Raw genomic sequence first — 26,043 nt, 5'->3', positions numbered from 1 at the left:
AAGACATACTCGATTATGAAACTGACTTTTCCCATTTACTTATTATATGGACATAAGCAAGTTACATAAACCCCTCTGAGCCTCATTTTTCTCAGTTATATCATTGGGATAATACCTATTTCATGGGGTTGTTTTGCAACAGGAGGATTCTGTTTGTGAGAAAGGTTACCAGGAACTGGAAGAAGAGGACAAAAAAGAGGGGCTATCAAAGATAACATCATTTCTCTTCTTTCTTTTTTTTTTTGCCAAGAATTGGCCCGAAGTCCCTAGATGATAGAGGTAAGTCTCCTCCTCCATCATCCTGTGCTCTCATACTGACTTTCTCTTACCCTTGTACCTTGTTCTCGTACAACTAATGCTAGAAGATGAATTAAACAATCATTTTCAGCCTCATTTCTATTGGAGATGCATTCGAAATTCCAAACGGCCTACTTTTTGTACAATGGCTGGTAAATTAGCAACTGTTCAAATCTGAAATAATATAACAAAAAGTCACTTTAAGTAGGTATGTAGCGGCACCTATGGCTTCTAATACTCTCTCCAGGCCCCTATACTAAAGATCAAAGATACACATTTGATCAAAACTCCCCCATCACTTCACATCAGTGTTCCACCAGCCAGCAGGACCCTTTCTTTTTCCATCACAGCACCCTAAAATTGCCCACAACCTTTCATCGGCTGGAATATACAAAGTCTTGATCCTAGGTTTCCTTAACACAGATGCCTCCTGGACATCTCATTTATAATTCTCTATATTCTTATCAAATCCAATATGCACCGTTTCCCTTTTGAAGTTCTCACCACCCATAGCTGAACGCTGATTAATAGGCTGGAGTCTCACCATAACTCTATTCATTAAAAGAGGGTCTTGGCCATTGGATGGCTAGATGGCTACTCCTTTATAGACTACCATCCTTCTTACTCCCTCCATGTCCCCCTCCAAACCCTCACCCCCAAGAGACCATTGATTCTGTAAGAGTGAAGCACTGTGAGTTTTAACAGCAGTACTAGAACAAAGCCGCAGTGCACCATCCCATAGTTCACAGTCACCCTGAGCATCTTTTGCTAACTCGTCATGTGAATGGTTGGATGTTCTTCTCAAGCACCGTTAATAATTCTGTGTATGCTGTCTCCTCAGCAGAAAGAGTCTACTTTTGTCTTTCCTTCTTTAGAGGAAGAAAGAATTGGCCCCAGGACTACTAATCTCAAAGTGTGGTAACCATAATTCATTGAATAACAACTCTGTGTTAAAGCTTTCAAGGACAATAACTCACTGAACCCTCAAAAAACTCAGTGAGGCATACAAACCCCATTTTGCAGAAGGAAAACCTGAGGCCCAGAGGTCCTGAACTGTGCAGGGCAACATCATGGCTGACTCAGCCCCAACCTCCTCTGTCCCTGTGTGTCTCTGCCTCAGGTTTGCAGTTCTTAGTAGTTGGGAGCTGGCAGTCCACCGGAAGCAGAAATGGTGGGAGAAGGACCATTCCCCAAAGAAGGAATCCTGGGCAGACACATCTTTCTCAAGTTCTAATTCCTTAACTAGAGGCCCCCTACTTATTCTAAGCTCCTCTACCTACTCTGCTTCAGTATGGTGTACAGATTACAGTGGAACTTCCAACCACTAGGAACAGTACAGTTGCTTGAGATTTCCCCTTTCTGTGATTTCAGTAGTTTCCCGCAAAAAAAAAAAAAAAAAAAAAAAAATCAAGCCCAGAGTCTTATTCATCAGTCATAGAGATAAGGTTTAATCTGCCCACCCCTCACATTTACTAATCCAGCGGGCATGGACAAGTTGCCTAATCTCTTTAAAATTCCCAGTCCCTATTCATAAGATTAGGGGAGAAAAAGTACCTGATTCATAGATTTCTTTGGGAAGAGATGAGAAACCGGACAGGAAAATCCCTGACACATGGTGAACACAAGCTAATGGTTATGATGATTGTTTGACGGCTCACTTGTATTAGGAACTAATCAAGGTACCCAGCTCTTACTCATTGTTCAGAATAAATGGTTTCTCCAAGTTACTTCATCTTCTATGTTTTTCTCACCACTCAGGTTAATATATTTGCCTTTTTAAATGCTAAAATAGGTGACTGGCCCTCTGAAAGTAGAATCTTCCTATTTAGTGATGTTCTTAAAACACTATGTCTTATAATGAAAAGCAATGACAAAGTGTAAGACTGCCTTTGACAACAATATCTAAATAATGTAGAATGTGGTAGCATGATGGAAAAAAAAGCATTGATCTGGAAATCGTAAGATGGGGATTCCATACATTCCCTTTTGTGTTGGGATGATCCAATATGGAAACCATATCGGGGTGTTTCAAAGACTCAAAACCCAAAACAATCTTAAATTTCTATCCCAGTCTAACCATTTTATTTTAGTCATTAGCTTCTCCTAGTAGAGAAGGCAAAACTTTTCTTTCATTCATCTATCCATTCATTTTTTTCTTTAATTCAAAAAGAATTTTTGAGTGCTTACTGTATACACATCCATGAGGTATAGATTTGTGACAAAAGAGAAGCATAAAAAAGACCAATGGAAGTTCTGAAGAGAGAAGCATTGCATAGGGCTGAGATTAACTATCCTAACTGGAAAGACTTTTCTGGGGAGGTGTCCTTTGTCATGCAACTGGTACTCCGTAAATATTTATTAAATAAATTAATGTTAATGAATCATTCAATTAAATAGTGAATTAGAAAGAGTAGATAAGATTTCAACGGGTGGATGCAGAAAAGGGGATCAGTACGGGGAAGGCAAAGAGACAGGGAAGTGATAAAAAACACATGGGATAGAGAATCTTCTGGGCTTCCAGAACACAGATTATCTGTGGGAAAAGGTATGACCAGTATAATAGCTTGTAGATGCAAGGCTTTAAGTGACAGATTTAAGGAATACTGTCTATTATCTTACAGGAAGTAGGGAGCCATTGACTTTTTAAAATAGATGGTAGACACAGACATACTTAAGGAATAAGCATAAAGGCACACTTGAGGAACATTGGTTGGCTGGCGGTATACCGCACAGATGGAGAGGAGAAAGACCAGAATATTAAGATGGCATCTCTATTGTCCACACAATATCCCCTGAAGGATTAAAAAAAAAAAAAAGAAAAAAGACTGGATCCAGTACCCCATTTTGCATTCTGTCTTGTGCTCTCATATCCAGGCCCACTTCTTAGAGGCTTATTATGAAAATACACAAATGGTGGTTTATAGTATAAACTCAAAAGTCTTCTGATCTAAACACTGAGGAAAAATAGGAGAAAGTGCTACTTACTAACCTGGTCAGAATAAATCTGGAATAAAATATTGTAATTTTGCAAAGAGATGAGGCATGACTAAGGAAGAACATGCATTAACTGGCCATAATTGCTGCTAAAAATTCACATGGCATTAAATTAAGTTAGTTTAACCCTAAATTAAGAGTCAAGAATGTGCATACAATAATAACATTCTTCCTCCAATCACATAACTATGATGGTACTTCCCACACACGGCCACACAGTCATCTTAGAACTTTCCAAAGGCAGCTCTTCTGGCAGTGAGAGAAGCCACGTTAATCCTTTCCTAAGCTTCCCATTGATTATTATTTAAAATTACCCCATGGTAGCAAAGCCCATAAACCGTTCAAAAGACAACTTCAAAATTCCTTAGCTGCATACTTATTTAGCTATAACATCATTTTTACTGAAAGATTCATGTATAACCAGACATCTAATAACAGGTTAAGTAAATTATAAAATACCCATTTGTTAGAATAACTTAAATAACTTAAAAGATACTAAAATTTCTATTTCAAGGGATATTTTGCCTGATGTTAAACAAAAGTTGTGAGATTTTTGTTATGCTATGATTTTTGAGTTGTGAGATTTGTTTTGTCCTTTACTTGCAGTTTCTAAAATGTGCCTTGCAGTGTCACACTTTTATAGTTTTTTGCACACATTTTCTCTTTGCCTAGAACACTTCCCAATAAATTCTTGGTCCACCTATTAAATTCCTACTCATCTCTCTCATCTTTCAGTAGCCAGCTTTCCTGACAGCTCAGACTCAGTTATTCCTCTCTGCGTACCTTATGCTCCTTGATTGCTATATTAGCTAACCCCAAAACCTAGTGGCTTAAAGCAATACATATTTATTATATCACACATTTTTGGGGGTCAAGAATTTGGGAGTGGCTTAGCTCGGTGGTTCTGGCTCAGAGCCTCATAACATTGTGATCAAGACGTTGGCCAGGGTTGCAGTCATCTGATGGCTTGACTAGAGCTGTTGGATCTATGTGCTGGCTAATTTGGGCTGGTTGATAGCAGAAAGCCTCAGTTCTTCACCAAGTGGACCTCTGCCCCGGGGCTGCTTGAGTATCCTTACAACATGGCAGCTGGCTTCTCCCAGAGTGAGTGATCCAAGAGAAAGAACAATAAGAAAGCCACATTGCTTTTAAGTTCTAATCTCAAACATCACACTCCATTATTTCTGCCACATTCTATTCGTTAGAAGTAAGTCACTAAGTACAGCCTACACAAAGGGGAAGAGAGGCCAGCTCGATCTTTTAGAGGGAGATTAAAGAATTTGCAGGTATATTTTAAAACCACCAAGATTGCTCTTATGGCATTATAATTATTTATTTGAACACTTTGATTTTTAGGTTGTTTTTTAGGACATCCTTAAAGCATTTATTTTACCCTAAATAAACTAGAGATCTGGGCAGTGACTATAGGAAGTTATAGAGTATTCAAACTTTGAATTTTATCTTCCACTTATTAGACGTGTGTCTGACTTTAGTCATTTACTCTGAATCTCAGCTCCCTTGTCTTCAAAGTGAGAATCGTAATCATCAGCCCTGTTAGGATGAGGTAGAATAATACAGGTGAGGGTCCACTGCAAACTGCAAGGTACTGTATGACCACATTAGTACTGAACCAGCCAGGATGCAGTCAGTACTGCAAGCCCTGTGTTAGCAGAGTCTGGCTTCCAGAATTTACCGCCTAGTTTACTTAGCAGCCACCATGCAAGGGCCCCTATCGCCTCTCCTCTCCTCTCTGCCTCAGAATATCTCCAAGCTTATAACACAGAGTTTTGCACATAGTAGCTAATCAGTAAGCATTTGTTGTTGTTCACTATGAAGCTGACAGTTGCCCTGGTTTTCTTTTCATTTAGGGTACAACAGAGGAAACTTTTTAAATAGCAGTATTTCACAAACTAGAATAGAAAGTTACTAAGACGTACAGTATAATGAATTGTTAAGAAAGAGTACACACTCTGAGAAGACCAGTCTTGAGTTAAACTCTGCCACTCAGAAGCTTTGTGAATTCTGTGAATTCTTTAAGCCTGTTTCTTCATCTGTAACATGGGGATAAGAGCACTGATTATTTGACAAGGTCATAATGAAGATCAAAGGAGATAATACATGAGAAGCATCCAGAATACTGCCTGTCAATAGTAAGTCCTCCATTAAGTGTATTATTATTCATCATATGATTATGATTATTATGAATTGGATCCAACGTTAATATGGGAAAGGTGTTCAAACCCATGAACGATGGCATCCTCCTGCCCGCAAGTCCCATTTTGCACACTAAGATGACACTGAGTCCAGGAAAGAGTACTCTTTAAGGCTTGCCTTGCCTACCTGGGTGGCTATCTAAAACAGCCTGTCTGGCTTGAGCTATTTCCACTTGCTGACTTTATGAGCCCAGAGGCATGCACAGCTATGAGCACGTTTCAGAAATTTGAAAAATAAACAATGAAATGTCTCATGCTTGCCACACATGTATTTTTCCTACCATGATTTAGGTTGGCTGGTTCTAAACCATAAAAAGTTTATAATAAGGAAGAAAAAGAAACTGAAATTTGCCAGTTTAAAACTCTAACGCCAGCCCCCAAAACTTTCCAACTCAAGGTTAAGATGTGAACCAATGTTCCAATATGTTCATGAAAGATTTAATAATTACTTTGCTTATGAAAGTTTAAACAGCTGCTTAAGTGAGTAAAAAGGCTCCCACCCAGGCAGAATAACTTGCTGTACCCATTAAGAAGGTTTTACAAATCAGCAGACTACACATTCAGATGAAAGGAAAGCCGCATTTGCTGCACAGCCTCTAACTATTCAATTATGTATGGAATGAGTTTGTCCACCAGGTCAATCAGGTTTTGTTTATTCCTTCAACAGGGCTCTTGACAGCATCAGTGTTAAGGCAGTTTCCAAAGGGATTGCTGAGCTTTTCAATAATGTATTTTTAAGAACACATACACGAACTAGGCCATGACTTTTTCTTTAGGTTATTTTACAGCTCACTTCCATGAAGACAGAGTTCACTATCAAATGGATTGGGAAATTATAGGAGGTCACATCACATTCCTTAAAAGAAGAATAACATTACTCTTTGGGCTTTCATATGCATTACTCCTTCTGCTTGGAATATTCCCCATCCCAACTCCATCCCTGTAACTTTTAGCAGGTTAACTCTTCATGGATAACTACTCGTGCTGTGGGAGTAAGTTGGATCTCTCCAGAAAGCCTTCCTTGGCCTCCCTGACCGGGATGGTTATCTCCATCATACCACTTTGCTACCATATTATAGCACTTACCACCTGTTACTGCAGTTACTTGTTTAACTGCCTGTCTCTACCATGAAACCCCAAGTGCTCTGAGGGCAAATTAATATACCAGCATATGGTAGGAGCTCAGTAAATTCCTGTAGAATTAATGAATAAATTCTCCAAATCACCCAAACTGCACTTTTTCTCCTTCTATCCAAACTTTAACAACTCTTGCCAATTTTATTTCTGAAATATTTCCTGAATCCTTCTCATCTTTTCCAACACTCTTTCAGCTGTCTCAGCTCAAGTCCAGCTAATCTCCTGGCTGAATTTCAGTTTTGCCCTGTGAATATATACAGTGGGTAGCGTGAACCAAAACGAAAAATCCACTGCTAACCCAACCTTTCAGTGATTCCCTGCTGTCAAAGGACAAAGGACAAAGGATAAAGCCCGGCCCTTCAAGTGGCATGCCAGGCTTCTGCGGTCAGCGCCTCCTGATGCGCCCCTCCTATTTCTCAATTCCTTACTTTTGCATAAGCTCTCCCCTCTCCAAAGAAGGCTAATATTTATTGAGGGTCAGAGAGGCAAAATAACCTAACAACGTAAGATAAGAAGCAGGATTTGAATTCTACAGGCTATGTTTCTAACCACAGTGCTGTGCTGCCCACCCAATGCTATTGCTATAATCCTAGTGCTTGACACACACCCCATACTCCATAAATGTGTGTTGAATGAATGAATGAACAGTTGGGGGGAAAAAAAGAATATAAAAAACACCAAAATATAAACTACCCAGTGGATCTTATGCCTCTTTTCTCCTGTTTCTCAGAAAGTTTGGGGAATATTGCAAAACGACCTCTTAAAAGATTTCCAGAGCACATGAGCACATTAAAGGCTAAGACGTGCCTCAAAAAATGGCGTTTGTTTAACTGTTTTCAATAGAAGGGTTCCTAACTGTATCTGAACAGAGAATATTTTTTTAAAAAGAAAAGGAAAGAAAGAAAAGAACACCTACCAACACCCCTACACTGTGAAAGAGTGAAAGGGCTCCCATCTAAGAGTATACAGTGTGCGCCGTCAGTCTCATGATAATCTCCAAGTATTTTTTTTTTTTAATAATGGAATTTTCAGGATGGAAATGACCTTTGAGCTTTTCCAGACAAAGTCCCCCATTCTATAGTTGAAGGATTAAGTGGCCCAAGGTCACTCAGCTTATTTGTGGCAGAAATAAAACCGGAACCAAGGCCTGTCAACAGCCACCCAGTGGGTCCTTTCCATCACTCCACAACAGTGATTCTCAATGTGCAGTGACCTCTGTCCCTCAGGGGGACGTTTGGCAATGCCTGGAGACATCTTTGATGGTCACGGCTGTGGGGAATAAGGGAGAGGCAGGGGATACTGCTAAATATTCTACAGTGTACACGATAACCTCCCACAACAAAGAATTATCTGGCCCCAAATATCAATAGTGATGATGTGGAGAAACCCTGCCCCACACTAAACAAAAGAAAAAGCAAACTCTCCGGTGAACAGGCTAGAGCTTTCATTTCAATGTTTCCCACTAGCCTGCACAGTGCTGCATTATATTTGAAATAATACTGGCATATGAAACTGAAATTGTTCTTTGAATCCCTGAAAATAACTGCTGTTGGAAAAAGGCTTAGATAAAAAAAAAAAAAAAAAAAATTCCCCTCATCAAGGCTTTAGGAAAATGGGTTTGGATATTATAAACCAAAAAAAAAAAAAAAAAAATCCAAAACACTCTTCTTTTCCATACAATTCCCTCAGAAGAATTCTTGAATATATTAACATTGTTTAAATATTGCATTTACTAGGCAAGACCTCAGAATAAGGCCTAGGAAATCACTGAGGAGCAATAGTAATGGGCCAGCCCTAAAGCCAGCATGAGAGACTCTGTTCTCAGTGAGACTCTCTCCCACAGGTGCCCTGTACCCCTGGTCCCAGGTAATTTCCCCTCTCGTCAGGTCAATTTGAGCACAGCCTTCCTTCTGTGTTCGCTTGTTTGTTTGAGTGAGAGACCCTGGAAGCATCATAAGCTAAGCCTGGGAAAGACTATCTAGGGTAACGTCAGGATGGGGCCCCAGCTACACTGGGGGCTACACGGAGGATGCCCACAGGCAGCCCCTGCTTTCCAAGAAAGCAGCTCACTCTTGGGAGTGCCTTGTGAGAGTTTCCTCACTGGGTTAATGTGCCGTAGTTCGATGTCATCACTGGGGAAGCTGGTCAAAGGATACACCCAAGTTTTCTGCACTATTTTTTTTTTTTGCGGTACGCGGGCCTCTCACTGCTGTGGCCTCTCCCGTTGTGGAGCACAGGCTCTGGACGCGCAGGCTCAGCGGCCATGGCTCACGGGCCCAGCCCTCCGCGGCACGTGGGATCTTCCCGGACCGGGGCACGAACCCGTGTCCCCTGCATCGGCAGGCGGACTCTCAACCACTGCGCCACCAGGGAAGCCCATCTGCGCTATTTTTGCAACTTCCTGTGAGCCTAAAATTATTTCCAAATAAAAAGTGTTTTTTAAATGATGTGATTGGTAGTAGATCTGTTTTGGCTTTGTTTGTGGTCCTTTGCTAAAACAGAAAACACCTGGTTACCTGATTGGTGAGGGTGAAGGTGTATGCACAGGGGCACAGGGGAAGAGGGCATCATGAAGTGTCACTAACACCGAAGAAGTGCTACATCCATCAGACCCCCTTCCAAAAGGACAAGGAGCTAAGGAGGAATGAGACCCAAATCAGACTTGATGGAGAGAGGATGAATAGGAGGAATGGACCAAGCACCGGTGGGTTTCCCAGGTTACAACCCTCATGGGTGCTCTAACGAAGCTGTGAGACAACAAGGGACAGTCTATTTGAGAGTTCTTCGTGCCTAGGAGAGTGGTATCAGAGGAAAATGCACAAGAGAAAGACACAAGTAATGACTTAGTAGGGTTAGCATGACTTGAATCCTGAATCAACAAAATCCCCCAGATTTAAATGCTATCCATCCAGCTAAAGTGTGCCCAGGCATAATGGAGTATCTTTGAGGTAGAAAGAAATGGGAGTCAGGAAATCTGGAGTCACATTCCAGATGTGTCCTATCAGGTATTTGCTGTGTCTCCTTGGTCAGGTCACTCAGATTCAGTTTCCTCATCTGAAAGTCAGGGAATTGGTACTAAATTGCTAAGATCCTTACCTGTCTGTCTCTGCCTAAGACTATTCTAAGAGGTAGGATACCCTCTATTGATTTAATAAAAAAATAAAACCTATTCATGGATGGCAACAAGTTTCCTACAAATTTTCCAATGCAAATTACCTCCTTAATGAATGGCAGTAGAATAACATGGCAATTTCAGTGCCAGGGAGGATCAGCTCAGAAGTCAAAGAACTCTCGTTTCCACCCTCTCAGACTCATTCTCAACGATGGACGGGCCTCACAGATACAATGATTTCCCAGGGAAAAAGCTGTCTGCGAGAAAGGAGTCGCAAAGCCTAATGTCAGGGCTTCCAGAGGCCTGCTTTCCCCCAGTGAAATGCACCCCCTCTAAGTGTTCAAGGTCTGCTGAATCCTGCACAACATGCCCAAATCACAGAGGAGCAGTTTCAGAAGAGGTGGAGAGAGAATTCCATGCCTGGAGGAGCCAGCTCGTGGGGTTTTAGGAAGAGGGTAAGATTTATGTCTATAATACCCTTATTCTGCCTTTTCACAGATTGAAACCCAATAAAGTATTTGTATGACTGCCATTTTTTAAAAGCCTGTGGTTAATTCAGTCAAGGCTTATGTCTGGATTATGAGGTAGGGTTCTGAAGTATGTTAATGCTTCGTTAATCACATATTCACTTTTCCAGAGCTGAAATTCACCACATGTCATCCATGGATCTCAGGCCAAATCAGAAGGATTCTTTACGTGTTAACTGCTTCCCTTTCATCCAGGTGCTGTGCGTGTAAGGGGCTGTGCTGGGCGTCACCGCCGAAGCGTATCAGCCACTGCCTGAGTGTTAGCTCACTTTCAAGTCACCCAGGAAGAATAATGGTGATTTCAACATATCCTCTTCATTTTTATTTTTTTAATCTAAAAAAATTTTTTTATTAATTTTTATTGGAGTATAGTTGCTTTACAATGTTGTGTTAGTTTCTTGCTGTACAGCACCGTGAATCAGTCATACGTATACCCATATGCACTCTTTTTCAGATTTCCTTCCCATTTAGGTTACCACAGAGCACCAAGTAGAGTTCCCTGTGCTATACAGTCTGTTCTCATTAGTTATCTATTTTATACATAGTAGTGTATATATGTCAGTCCCAATCTCTCAATTCATCCCATCCCCTTTTTCCCCCTTGGTAACCGTAAGTTTGTTCTCTACATCTGTGACTCTATTTCTGCTTTGCAAATAAGTTCATCTCTACCATTTTTCTAGATTCCACATATAAGTGATACTATACGATATTTGTTTTTCTCTTTCTGACTTACTTCACTCTGTATGACAGTCTCTAGGCCCATCCACATCTCTGCAAATGTCACTATATCGTTGCTTTTTATGGCTAATATTCCACTGTATATATGTACCACATCTTCTTTATCCACTCCTCTGTCGATGGACATTTAGGTGCTTCCATGTCCTGGCTATTGTAAATAGTGCTGCAATGAACATCGGGGTGCATGCATCCTTTTGAATTATGGTTTTCTCTGGATATATGCCCAGTAGTGGGATTGCTGGGTTCCTCTTCATTTTTAGAAATAATTTCCACTCCATCTAGTTTGCTCAGCATTATTTAGCACTATTCTTTAGTATAAAAAGTAGCAAGGTAGCAAGGATGTGTCAGGGATAAGTTAGTCAACCTAAAGTACCAAGACCAACATTTATGTCATTCAGTATACTTATCATTTAAAATAAAGTTGAATGATTTTAGAAAAGCTTGTCAGAGTTTAGGAGAGCTGAACTCTTTCACTAGCCAATGAAAGAATGGGTCTTAGCTGGTACTGAATCTCCATCATACACTTCCTTTCCCTCTTTCTTCATTCTAATTTTCTGCTCATTTATAAATAGTACTATATTATTAACCATAACTGTCTCCTATTTAACCCCCCCAAATGCCCCCCTGCATGGTCTCTTTTCTTCTGTCTTCTTCACCTCTGGTCACTTACCTCAGCATTTACCTAGATCATAACCTTTATCTTATAGGGAACAGGAGAGGGGACCTGACAGCATGGAAACACCATTTTGAGATCCGTGTTTTAAAAGATAACTGAACTGCATTGCAAAAATGCAGAAGCAGAAAGAGAACAGAAGAAAAGAAAGTCAGGAGGGAAATAGCAAGAGCCTGAATTAGAACAGTAATGACAGTAAAGACAAGACAGGGACAGATTTTTTTTTTTTTAATAGGCTGAAAGTAGACTGAATAGGAAATGGTTCCTGACTGTAGGACAGTAAAAAAGAGGAGAGAACGAAAAACAACTTGACGTTTCTGAACTGTGCTGATAGGTAAATATGGTTCCTTTAACAGAGACAAGAAACCAAGGCGAGGTGTTAGGTGTGAGGGAGGAGATGGACTTGAGTTTAGCCATACAGAGCTGCATTCATGGGTGATGTCCAATGTGCCTATGGACAACCAATGTTCCAAATGGGCAGGAAAACTTCTGGATTTAAAGAGAATAGAGATTAAGAAAATCTTCTACTTGTTTTCTTCCTTTATTCTTCTCTTCATTTTACTGAATTGAAATATGCATTGGGAAGCTACTGCATGCCAAGTTCTTGGACAGGCATTAGGGAAAAAAAGAAAAGAAAGTAAATAGAATGCTCAGGGCATCTGTAAGTTCTGGTGGGAGATGACAGCATAACAATGGCATAAAGTGGTGGGATGAGGGGAGGGTTCCCAGAGGAGGCTTTATCAGGGATGGACGGTGCTTACTAAGGTTCATTAACTCACCTCACACCTGGAGGGGAGAACACATGCTTTCCACTTCCCTTTCTGGTCTAGACATGCCCTGTGGTTCCAGGCAGGCTGTAAGGCAGATTCCCCCCCAAACACAGACACATGGACTTCACTTCACTGCACTCACCCACATTCCTTCTGGGCAAATGATGCTGCGACTTCTTTGTGGGAGACCTTTTGTTAATCTTCTATCTTTTACATGAAGGCAACAAGGTATTTATAACTAACTCTTGGAATGCTGTGCAACGTTATGATAGAGGTAAAAGTTTAATCCTGATTCCTGGGACAGCTCTGAAATTGTCCATCACTCTCCCGGAGAAGGCGCTACCCCCATGGAATACAGAGGTTGAAGCATCTTGACAGAGATTAGGGTGCTTAAGATTCAGGCCAGCCCCACAGTTCCACCCCTAGGCACCTACCCAAGGAGCAATGAAAACATACGGCCATAGGGAGACTTATACAAGAATGTTCACAGACACTTTACTCATAACAGTCAAAAACTAAAAACCACCCAAATGTCCATCATCAGCGGTGAATGGATAAACACACTGTGAAATGTGTCTTGGGCTGCAGCAGCTGCAGGGTTGAGGTGATGCTGTGAAATATTACCCAGCAGTATAAAGGCATGAACAGCAGATACAACAACACGGATGAACCTCAAAAGCATTATGCTGAGTGAAAGAAGCCAGCCCGGAAGACCCCGCTTACATGATTCCCCCTATATGAAACTCTCGAGAAGAAAAAGCTATAGTTCCTTAAAGCAGATCAGTGGTGCCCAGGGCACAGGGGAGTAGACTGCACAAGGGAACATTTGGGGTGATGAAAATACTCTCTGCTACGAATGTGCTTACATTACTGGATTACAGTTTTCAACACTCATCGAATTGTACACTTAAATTTGGTAAGTTTATTTTATGTAAATTATACCTCAATAAAACTGATTGGAAAAACAGTCACGCAGGGCTGAGGAGGAGAGGCCCGAGCACGCTCAGCTGGAAGATGCCGGCGGTTCCTGGGAAGCTCTGAGCCAGCACTACCTCAACCCTCCAGCTGCTGCAGCCCGAGAACACCTCTGTTTTAATGCTTTGACCTCAGAGCCCGACAGCCACTGGTCATTTCAGATTAAGGTTCCAATAACTCACTCTCACCTTGCCACCCACCCTTAGGCCAGAATCAGCCTGTTCATCCAGACAACTGATAATATATAATCCTAACCTCCTCCCACCCTGGACTAGGGATTACTCAGTACCTGAAACGTGGACTCTTGGCTCTTCTGTTGTTCTCGGTTTCCTAAAGAGACAAGGGGCTGGGCTTATTTGTTTTCTCAACATTTAAAACTACAGTTTCGGGCTTCCCTTGTGGCGCAGTGGTTGACAGTCTGCCTGCCGATGCAGGGGACACGGGTTTGTGCCCCGGTCCGGGAAGATCCCACATGACGTGGAGCGGCTAGGCCTGTGAGCCATGGCCGCTGAGCCTGCGCGTCTGGAGCCTGTGCTCCGCAATGGGAGAGGCCACAACAGTAAGAGGCCCGCGTATGCAAAAAAAAAAAAAAAAAAAAAAAAAACAACCTACAGTTTCTCTACACTGTTTGACTCTCCATGGTCCTACTGAGATCTTGCTTTTCCGTTATCCCTGTGGCCGTAACCCCAGGGTTGACGCATGTCCGGGTCCAGGGAGCAGGTCATTTAGGAAGGGAGAAAAGGGTCCCAAAACGTAAAACGCATCTTACTGCAGTGCAACCCTTTAAGTGTGAGAGAGGCCCTGAGTCAGGACACGTGCAGAAGGACTGTTTCTCCATTACTGTGTGCCTGTTCCTTCATCCCACTGACATTCTTAAACAAAATACAAGTCTGAACTGCCCAAACAGTTATATTTTTAAGTGCTATTTTCAGAATTTCAATAACTACTAATAAAGAAGGTTTGTACCAGAAACCTTATGAAAACCATCTTTTGTACACTTGATGTCATAGGAAGTAAACTGACATGACATTCAATGAGTGCATGTGATGCGACAAACACTATAGTGGGAGGCTATCAGATATGCATTATCTAGTCTAGCCCTCATAGTAATCCTGTTCCTTACATACACCATCCCCATCTTTGTAGATAAATTCTCTAAGACTTAGAGAATAAGTAACTTGCTGAAGTCATTTAAGCTTCGGCTACTATACAGTTTGAATACGCATCTAAGACTATTTGAAGTTTCAAAAAAAAAAAAAAACCCCTCTGAAGATTTCACATAAACTGTGGTCTATAGCTTGGATTAATATTCACAAGGTCCTGGGTTTGAGTCCTTTCTCAGCCATTTACTAGCTGTATGGACCTCAGGCAAGTGAGTTTCCTTTAGGTTAATTTCCTCACCCGCAAAATGAAGAAAATAGACTTAGTTCACAGAGCTTTGAAAGGATGGAGGAAGGTAAGTCACACAATAAGCACGCCGTCAACTACTGGTATGATCTCAAATGCCAAGTGGCTCCAAATGGAAGAAATACAACACATATGGACAAATACTGCCCTCAACTATTCGGAGTTGAATTTCCACACAGTGGATCATATTCTGCCCTTCAGTTAGTCCTGCCCTTCTTCGGTCAAAGTAGTAAACTCTTGAAGGAAAAACAAAAAAGTGTCTGCCTTTAAGGAGTCTATGAAGACCCTCTCTGCAGACTCATTCTCTCTTTCCTAAACCGTCTCTAAAAACTAAAACTTGACCACAACACCTTATTCCCAGACAGCCCATCCCTTGCCTTCACTCACCTGCTCCGGATACTTGCTACCGACGATCTCTGCTACGGTGTTGAAGGAATCAGCATCTGGGTAGTTCTTTGCCCCCATCTTCAGCTGAATGACAATTCTGCTCCCACGAGAAGCCATTCTTGACATCATCTCTGCATCTTCCACCGTAATACAAGCTGTTGGGATCTTTGGCACACCATCCTGGTATTCCTGAATACCTGTGTGAGGGCTTGAGAAAAGAAGCCACCAGGTTACCTTGAAAGTGGAAATGGACCAAAAAAGTATTTTTTAAAAGACTTTCACTGATCTCTGTTTTCATGTGAGGAAGGGAAAGGGTGGGCAATATTGGTTTACTTGCTTTTGATGTGAATGTAATTTTTCTTTTTGATAAAAATAACTTAGAAACTTCAATTTAATAAAAATTTCATTGAAAACATTACATGAAATTTATTACTTCATTACATGATGTCTAGGCTGCAGACTAGAAGGCCCACACGTCTGGAAGAAAACTGGCCCAGGTACAACCAGCTCTCTGGTCACTGACTGGCTCGAGAGCTACGCTCTTCCCACCCAAACACAGAGGTCTGCATATGTGGCCCTGCATAGGGGTAGAACACTGTGTGCGAAAACCATAGAACAACATCTGGGGAAATGTTTCAATTCCCAGGAAGAAAAGTGCCAGATAAACCCAGGTCTGTGATTTCACTGCCACAAGAAAAAGAAAACAAAGTATTATGATTTTGGCATGAAGGGGGAAATATTACCCCAAATGGTCAAGTTTTTTCTGCTAATTTCCAGATGCTTCTTATATCACTGGAAACACTTGTAATTGAAGTTGATATTAATCTAAATTGAAGTTGATATTGATTCAACCTCTCCCCATGCAGAGTTTATCAAATTCACTTTCTAGAACTGTTGTTTCAAACTGTCCCCTTTTACCTCTGAGGTAAAACTCCAAACCACACCACCACAACTCGCTCAGGACCACAGCTTCTGAGCGCTCACCATATCCCATCAGTCTGTTCCTGTCTTCTGTGGAAGCACAAGCTAACAGCCTCCCTTTCCAAATTAAGTTTTCTTTTTGTACTTCCATACTCGTTTCAGGTTGTCTCATATTCAGAGAAAAGCCTTTTTCCTCCTTTGAGCCATAACACATTTCTCTCCTGTACAAGTGACTCCAATCTGCACGTGCATAAACACGATGTTCCAGTCTTATCACTGATTTCTCGGTGTGACTGTTATTGCTGTGACCGTGTATCAGGTGACTATTTACTGACTTAGAGAAACTGCATGACAAAGTGATTAAGAATACAGGTTCTGGAGCAAGACTGTCTGGGTTCAAATCTGGGCTGTGCTACTTACTGCTAATTGGCCTTGGGCAAGTTACACGTCTTTGCTTCAGTGGCTTCAGCTATGATTGGCGATGGTACTTATAATACCTATTTCATAGTTATTTTGCAAATTTAGTTAACTTATACAAATAACTCACTTACCCTGGAACATAGTAAGCCCTTAATAAATGTTAAATATTTATTATACTAACTTATCTATTACATTAACCCTGCAGAGAGAGACTGTGTAATCTCAAGTCCTTAGACTTAGACCATCTAAATACATCCTTTATGGACATTTCTTAACTGCTGACTGAAAATTATATTCTTCATTAGAGAGAGACAAATGACTTATAAATTCAAAACTTATAAAGCAGAAACCCTGAATCTGAATCCCTGTTCTGGAATATGCCTAATCCACTCTAACTTCCAGTTTAGGTCACATCCTGGCTCTACCATTCTCCACCTGCCTGACACCAAGCGACTTAGATTACCTCTCTGTTTCTGAGTTTCCACATCTGAAAAGTAGAGAATAATATTAGTATCGACCTCATAAGATTGCTATGAGGAATATAAGAGATAGTATATGTAAAGGGTTTTAAAGTGCTTGGCATATAGGAATTACTTAGCAAACATTAGTTGTTATTATTATTTCTTCAGTGTGAATTTTCCCCACTGAGTTGGTAGAGTGGTTGATGACCAAAAGTATTTTGAAACACGTAGGAAGACAATCTAAATATTTATTATTCCTATTACCTTACGTGATGTCTAGGATTCAACAAACTCTCCTTGTTCTCAGGCTCTCTGACTCAAAAGGAGGTCAGTGTAACACCTCTTAATAGGCTCTTTTAAATAATGTTTCTAAACAAATTGGTACTAATAAGTTACAGGTAAGACTTCTTAATTTGGGGACAGTGAATTGGGCACACACCAGTGGCTCCACTGAGGAAAATGGCATTTTCCAACTGTGGTTCTGAATTCAAGATATAAAAAGTTTCTAATTTGTTTCTACAATTAAGCATGTTCTCCAGTGGCTGAGTGTTCAGCATTGTTCAGTAGAAGTAGGCAGAGTGAAGACTCAACCGTTCTATTTAGAGTCCTGTGTTTTTACTGTCAATTGTCCTACAGGAGATAATCACCATAAACATCACCTTCCTGGCCCCACTTACAAGCCCCACTTGCATTTAACGATAGCAAATGGTAAACTACAAAGGAAGTCATAAAAAAATCAAAACAAGAACATTTAAAGATTAATACCAATCCTTCACAAAGTCTTTGAAAAAATACAAGAGGAGGGAACACTTTCTAACTCATTCTACAAGGCCACTGTTAGTAAGAACAAAACTAGACATAGACCCTACAAGAAAAAAAACTATAGACCAATATCTCTTAAGAATATAAATGCAAAAAACAAAATCAACAAAATACAAATTGATACTGCAACATATGAAAAGAATTTTACACCATCACCAAGTGGTATTTACTCCAGAAATGCAAGGTTGATTTAACATCAAAAAATCAATCAATGCAGTGTATTATAATAATATAATAAAGGACAAAAACCACGTGATCAGCTCGATAGACGCTGACAGTCTTCGACAAAATCTAACGCTCCTTCATGATAAAAACACTCAACAAACTTTGAATGGAAGGGAACTTCCTCAACCTAATATAAGGTATCTATGAAAAACCCACAGCTAATGTCATACATAGTGGTAGAAGACTGAATGTTTTTCCCCTGAGATCAGAAACAAGGCTAGGATGTCTGCTCTGCCCACTTCTATTCAATGTTGTACTGGAGGTTCTAGCCAGGAAAATCAGACAAGAAAAAGAAATAAAAGAAATCAAGGTTGGAAACAAGGAAGTAAAACTATCTCTGTCCACAAATGGTCACGTATATAGAAAATCCTAAGGAATCCACATGCCCACACACAAAAAACTATTAGAGCTAATTAACAAGCTCAGCAAAGTTGCAGGATACAGTATCAATATACAAAAATCAATTGCACAGTAGTAATAAACAATACAGTGTAGTAGCAATACAGTAGCAATGAACAATCTGAAAGTTAAGTAAACAACTGCATTTCCATTAGCAACAAAAAGAATAAAATACTACAAATAAACTTAACAAAAGAAGTGCAAGATTCATACAATGAAAACTGCAAAATGTTGTTTAAATAAATTAAAGAAGATCTTAATATATTGAAAAGTGCCCCATGTTTATGGATTAGAAGACTTTACATTCTTAAGATGGTAATACTCCCCAAATTGATTTACAGATTCCATGCAATTCTTCTCAAAATTCCACCTGCCTCTTTTGAAGAAATTTACAAGCTGATTCTAAAATTCATATGGAAAAGCAAGGGACTTAAAATAATCAACACAAGTTGAAAAAGTAGAACAAAATTGGTGGACTCACACTGCTAAATTTAAAAACATACTACAAATCAATAGTAATTTAAAAAGTGGTACTGGTATAAGGATAGACACACAGATCAATAAAATAGAATTGAGAATACAGAAATAAAGTTTATAAGATTGGTCAATTCATTTTCAACGAGGGGGCCAAGATAATTCAATGGGGATAAAACAGTGTTTCCACAAATGATGCTGGGGCCAACCAGATACCCACGTGAAAAAGATTGAAGTCGCACCCCTACATCACACACAAAAACATTCAAAATGAACCACAGACCTAAACGTAAACTGGCATACATATGTTTATAGCACTACTCAGAACAGTCCAAAGGTGGAAACAACCCTAATGTCCATCAATTGATGAGTAGATAAACAAATTTGGTATATCTATACAATGGAATAGTATTCAGCAATAAAAAAAAAAATAATGTTCTGAAACATGCTACAACATGAACGAACCTTGAAAACCTTGAAACTTCTTTCACTTCTTTCCTCAGTGAAAGAAGCCAATCACACAAGACCACATATTGTAAAGTTCCACTTATAAGAAATGTTCAGAATAGACAAATTCACAGAGGTAGAAAGTAAATTTTAGGTTGCCTTGCACTGTTGGAAGGGACAGGGAAATGCGAAGTGAATGCTAACTGTTAGGGATTTCTTTTCAGGATGATGAAAATGTTCTAAACTAAAATTAGACAGTGATGGTATTTGCACAACTCTTTGAATATACAAAAAAACACCAAACTGTGTGTGTTAAAATGGTAAATTGTATGGTTTGTGAATTTACCCCAATAAAACTTCTATTAGAAGTTTAAAGAATCAAAATAAAAATCTTAAGGTTCCAGATTTCTCTTTAAGAGGAAAATCCTGGTATCTTTTTCATTCAAAAATCATGCTTCTAGGGCTCTGGTTTAAGACATGTATGAAAACAAAGCCTGCTGGTCTCTGTGCTTGTAAGAGAGTATACCCAAAATATAAAATGAACATGGAAACTGTAAGTCTTCATAAGCTTTTCAAATTTTACTAAATTTCTTGTGTATGTTTTGTAAAGTGATATACCGAAGTCAGCTGAATATTGTCTTTTATCTACGTAAAATAAGTGCAAGGTTTAAACAAATACGTTTTGACATTTCCCACCTGATTACCACACATCAGTCAAACTCCCTAAATGCTAGTCACTTTTCACTAGCTCTTTATAAAAGATACCGGGCACTCTGTTTCTGAGCACTTCAAAATTTGCAAAGCTCAAATCAACCATTGGAACTGGGTGTCAGCTTGTGATGTTAAATATCCAACATGAGGAAAATTATGTATCCTTACTGAGGAATATGTAAGGTTTTCATAGGGGCATAGAATACATTGATTGAAGTAAAAATTATTCACAACACAGTGAAGTCTTGGAATGTTTCCTAAAGAAAGAGTCTAGAGGTGGGAATGATTTATGAGGACTGAGAGCTTTCGAAGCTATAGTCTCTTGTTTCTATGACAGGTTTTTTAAACTTCCTTATTAGGATGGTTAAAAGAGCACCTATTCTGTTTATCGGAAAGGCTTGTTTGCTTTAAAAATCAAAGCAAAATTCAATCAAACCTCATAAGATTGCTATGAGGAATATAAGAGATAGTATATGTAAAGGATTTTAAGTGCTTGGCATATAGGAATTACTTAGCAAACATTAGTTGTTATTATTATTAGTTGTTATTATTTCTTCAGTGTTAATTTTCTTCAGTGTTTGATTGAAAATAACTCTCTTGGAAAAATTACAATTGACTTTATTAAATTTTTTTAGATCTACCACTTTAAGAGTAAATTCATCTCAGACTTTTATACTGTCATTAACAACAATAAGAGTAAATTGATCTCAGGCGTTTATACTGTCATTAAGAATACAAAAGCAAAAGGATTCATTTACACCATAATTTCGCAAAAAAGGAAACCTTGAAATATTTCCAACTCCCACAGGTTAAAAATAAAAAACGAAAACAAAAATAACCTGACCAAGAGAGAGGAGGCAGGACTAAATTTCATTCCTAATTTCTATAATTCAGTTGAAATGGCAGAAGAGAGAGAAGAAAAAGTCAAATTCTTGAATTCTATTCCATATTGATGACAGACCCCACATGAGCAAAACTCAACCAACATGTTTAATACCATATTCATGGGCAGATCTCAGTAAGGAGACTATTACAGGCACAGCATCAGAGAGATGTACCTTCTTGCAAAACAGAGGAACCCAGACAGCTCCACAAGACTGTGAGACAGAAGGAAGATGGTCTAAATGCTTAGAGGAATAAAACCACGTGATTTTTTTAACATCCACAGCATATAGGAAGGGCTTTCAGGTAATTTCTCTAAGACACAAAAATGTAAAGACCTGCCTGTAAAATAAATAGAAAAGAGAATTCAATATACCTAAAAAAAATTTTATACTTAATATTTTGTTACCTAGAAAGTACTGCATAAATACTAGTTTCATTATTATTAGATATTTTGTAACCTAAAGTAATCATCAAAAATATATTTGTTCCCTTTTTTCCTTTCTGATCTTGTTCTTCTGTATAAGTTACAATTTTCTGCTAATGTACAGTTATTTCATCACCTTAATTTGTTTTTTTCTTATATTCTCCTCCAATCTTTACCATTTCTAAAAGGAATTATGTATTAAGTAAGATGAAAATCTACCTTGGAATAACAAAAATGTTACAATAGATAATTTCTTTAATAAAAATGATAATAATGATAAAGATATGGAGGAACATAAAAATCACTGATAAATGAAGATGGTGACTTTAACCAACAAAATGCTCTATCCATTTTACTAACTAAATATTGTTTTGAGTTTAAGCCTCAATGGGAAACATTTCTGATTAACTGGCCTGGAAAGTATTTAAAGATCATCTGACCCAAGATCTCTGTCTTCTCAGTCAGAAATATCCTAAGTTTCTATTATTAACTCTGTTAAACTATGCTAATCTCTCATTACCCTCAGAGCCCAACATCGTCTTATTAGAACAGAACTGAAGATATAACTAATAGCACATGGTATAGACTGAATGTTTGTGTCCCTCCAAAATTTATATGTTGGAATTCTAACCCCACATGGTGATGGTTTTAGGAGGTGGGGTCTTTGGCAAGTGACTAGGTCATGAGGACATAGCCTACCTGCGTGGTATTAGTACCCTTATAAAAGTGGCCCCAGAAAGATCCCTCACTCCTTCCACCACATGAGGTTACAGTGAAAAAACAGTTGTGTAGGAAGTGGGTGCTCGCCAGACACTGAGTGTGTGGGCACCATGATCTTGGGACTTCCCAGCCTACAAAACTGTAAGAAATAACCGTTGGTTGTTCATAAGACCCCAGTCCATAGTATTTTTGTTATAAAAGCCTAAACAAACTAGACAGCATATTTTGTCAGAAGGGAAACAAGATAAAGCCATTTGAATTATTTAATATCCATTCTTTCTTTTTTTTGATGTGGACCATTTTTAAAGTCTTTATTGAATTTCTTATAATATTGCTTCTAATATTTTATGTTTGGGGGGTTTTTTGTCTGCAAGGCATGTGGGATCTTAGCTCCTCAACCAGTGGTCAAACCCACACCTCCTGCATTGGAAGGTGAAGTCTTAACCACTGGACCACCAGGGAAGTCCCTAATTTGCATCCTTGATTAAAACTCTGGGGGAAAAAAAGGAATGGTTGATTTCTTTCTCGACATGAAGAAAATATTTTTAAAACAAAGCATCAGATAATCATACAAAGGTCAGATCAAGATGGCAGAGTAGGAGGATGTGGAGCTCACCTCCCCCCACAAACACATCAAAAATACATCTACACGTGGAACAATTCTCATGGAAAACTACCTGGAAACTGGCAGAAGAACTCCTGTACAACCAAAGCTGCAAGGAAGATTTCCACATAACTGGGTAAGGATGGAAAAAAGGCATAGGGTTGGGACCTCCACTGCTGGGAGGGATCTGAAAGAAAAAGAAGGTCTTCACAGGCAGACCCTCGCCCTGGGGACTGAGTAGGCTGAGCGACAGACTGGGTGTCCCAGTCTTGGGGTCCTACATGGAGAAGACAAGCCCTCTTGGCTGCTGGGAGAACCGCAGGAACTGGAGAAGGGCTGGAGAAGCCTAGACTCTACTCATAAAGACTGTGCAGGTGCTGGCTTGCCAACAAACAGAGTGGAGAGAGCTCTGCATGGTGGCTGCCACCTCACCACTCTTCTGAATCCAAGTGGGGTGAACACCCCGGCCCTGCCCACTGCACACCACATCCTGGCACTGGATCCGAGGTAGACAGGCCCTGGGAGAAGACTCAATCTAGAGATGCAGAGGAGGCTAGGGGGTGTGGGGTATGGTCCAGGTGGGGCAGCTGCAACCAGTGCTGGCGCTAACTCAGTCTGCACTAATGAAGCAGCCCACTTCAGTTACTCCAGCCACAGTGCCCCAACTCCCAACCCCCACCCACTCCACACCACAGCCTTGCCCTAGATCACACAATGCTAGATGACACTGTACTAGATGACTACAACAGGGGAAGGGACACAACTTGGGTTGCGACTGAGTGGACCTGCAGACACCTACACAGGCAATACCATCAGATCTCTGTGAGCGCACAAGTCTCACTTACTTTGGGGCAAAACACACACTCAAAGGGAACAGAGTCTGCTTGAGCCCAACCCTCAGGACTTCTGCTCCAGCAACTGGGGAGCAGACCCCACCCCAACAGGCCAGCGATAGCTATGGAGCAGAGAGAAAGTTCCACCTCACATGCTGCATAGGCTTTCAATCCTCCAACACCAACTACACTCCCTACCAAGGTGATGGTGGCCAGCACACCCCGAGGAAAGACATGGCTGGTGTCTACATCAGAACCAGCCCTCACACCAAAGACATTGGATAAACACAGTCTACATAGGGACACTCCCACATAAAAACACCCCTTCAAGACCACAATAGGTAACTATTCCTCCTAAATTCACAGAGACAGAGAAAGTTGAGTAAAATGAAAAGGCAGAGGAACTACTCCCAATTAAAAGAGCAAGAGAAAACACCTGAAAAACTAAATAATGAAACAGAGATCATCAGTCTACCAGACACTGAATTCAAAAAGGAGGTAATAAAAGTGCTAAATGAATTAAGAAAGATTATTAATATAAATGCAGATCATTGTAACAAGGAACTAGAAACTATAAAGATGACCCAATCAAAAATAGATAATTCAATTTCTGAAATTAGAAAGCAATCTAGAAGCAATGAATAGCTGAGTAAATGACACAGAAGAACAGAAGAACAAATAAGTGATCTGGAAAATAGAATAAGGGAAATTGCCCAATTAGAAGAGCAGACAGAAAAACAAATGGAAAAAAAAAGCAACATACAAGATCTCTGGGATAATATGCCAACTTACACATAATAGGGGTTCCAGAAGGAGAAGAGAGAGAGAAGGGGATCAAAAATGTATTTGAAAAAATTATGGCTGGAAACTTCCTGAACCTAAAGAAAGAACCAGATATCCAGGTACAGGAAAAACAGAAAGTCCCAAACAAGATGAACCAGGACAGACCCACACCAAGGCATATCATAATTAAAATAGCAAAAGTTAAAGAGAATTCTAAAGGCAGCAAGAGAAAAACAAAGTGTCACTTACAAGGGAACCCCCATAAAGGCTATCAGCTGATTTCTCTGCAGAAACTTGGTGGGCCAGAAGTTTGTGGCATGATATATTCAAAGTCCTGAAAGGGAAAAATCTGCAACCTAGGATATTCTATCCAGCAAGATTATCATTTAGAAGAGAAGAAGAGATAAAGAATTTATCAGACAAGAAAATCTAAAAGAATTCAGCAATACTAAACCTACCCTAAAAGAAATGTTGAAAGATCTTATCTAAATGGAAAAGAAGCAAGAATCCATAGGAAAGGAAAAATCCTAACTGGAAAGGCAAATACAGACTAAGGGTTGAAGATCACTTAAGTAAGCAAGATTTTTTTTTTAAGTTGTAAAAGTGACTATAACTACAATAAACAGTAAAAGGGATAAGCATGAAGATACAAAATAGGACATCCAAAACACAAAATGTGGCGGAGGGGAGTAAAAAATGTAAATCTTTTAGAATGTGTCTGAACTTAAATGATGATCACTTTAAAGCAACTATATATAGTTATAAGTCAACATACATGAACCCCATGGTAAGAACAAATCCAAACCCACCAAAAAACCAGAAAGAAAGGAACTGAAGTATACTACAAAAAAAAAAAATCATCAAACCACAATAGGAAAAACAAAAAGAAGAAATGAACAAAGAAAGACTCCAAAAACAACTGGAAAACAAGGAATAAAGTAGTACATACCTATCAATAATCACATCAAATGTCAACGGACTAAATGTTCTGATCAAAAGACATAGAGTGACTTAGTGGATTAAAAAAAAAAGCAAGAACGTTCAATATGCTGCCTACAAGAGACTCACTTCAGGGCAAAAGACACATGCAGACTGAAAGTGAGAGGATGGAAAAAGACATTTCATGCAAATGGAAACGACAAAAAAGAGGGGGTAGCAATATTCGTATCAGACAAAATAGACTTTAAAACCAAGGCCATAAGAAAGACTAGAAAGGCATTATATAATGATAAAGGGATCAATACAAGAAGATATTACACTTGTTAACATACATACATCCAATACAGCAGCACCTAAATATATAAAGCAAATACTAAGAGACATAAAGGGAGAAATTGACAATAATACAATAATAGTAGGACTTTAACACCCTACTGACATCAATGGACAGATCATCCAGACAGAAAATCAATAAGGTAAGAGAGGTCCTAAATGACACAACAGACTAGTTGGACTTATAATTGATATCTACAGGACATTACACCCCCCAAAAAACAGAAGACACATTCTCTCAAAGCATGCATGGAACATTCTCCAGGATAGACCATACACTGAGTCACAAAACAAGCCTCCACAAATGTAAAAGGATAGAAATAATATCAAGCATCTTTTCCGACCACAACAGTAAGAAACTAAAAATCAACTAAAGAAAAATTAGAAAAGAACAAACATGTGGAAGCTAAAC

At 39.5% G+C, this 26,043-nt stretch overlaps 1 protein-coding gene across 2 annotated transcripts in view; it reads right to left on the bottom strand.

The window, feature by feature from the left end:
* The window catches only part of CPQ (carboxypeptidase Q), a 463,292-nt gene that overhangs the window by 240,834 nt on the left and 196,415 nt on the right, over positions 1–26,043 (bottom strand). For both annotated transcript variants that reach the window (XM_082858694.1, XM_082858693.1), the window contains one exon: positions 15,231–15,438. In XM_082858694.1, the coding sequence (XP_082714820.1) occupies positions 15,231–15,438 (208 nt within the window). The remainder of the gene's footprint in view (positions 1–15,230; positions 15,439–26,043) is intronic.

Source organism: Leucopleurus acutus, assembly GCF_964270905.1.
Source record: "Leucopleurus acutus genome assembly, chromosome: 17".
Lineage (NCBI taxonomy): Eukaryota > Metazoa > Chordata > Mammalia > Artiodactyla > Delphinidae > Leucopleurus > Leucopleurus acutus.
This window is presented reverse-complemented; position numbering and strand designations above follow the sequence as displayed.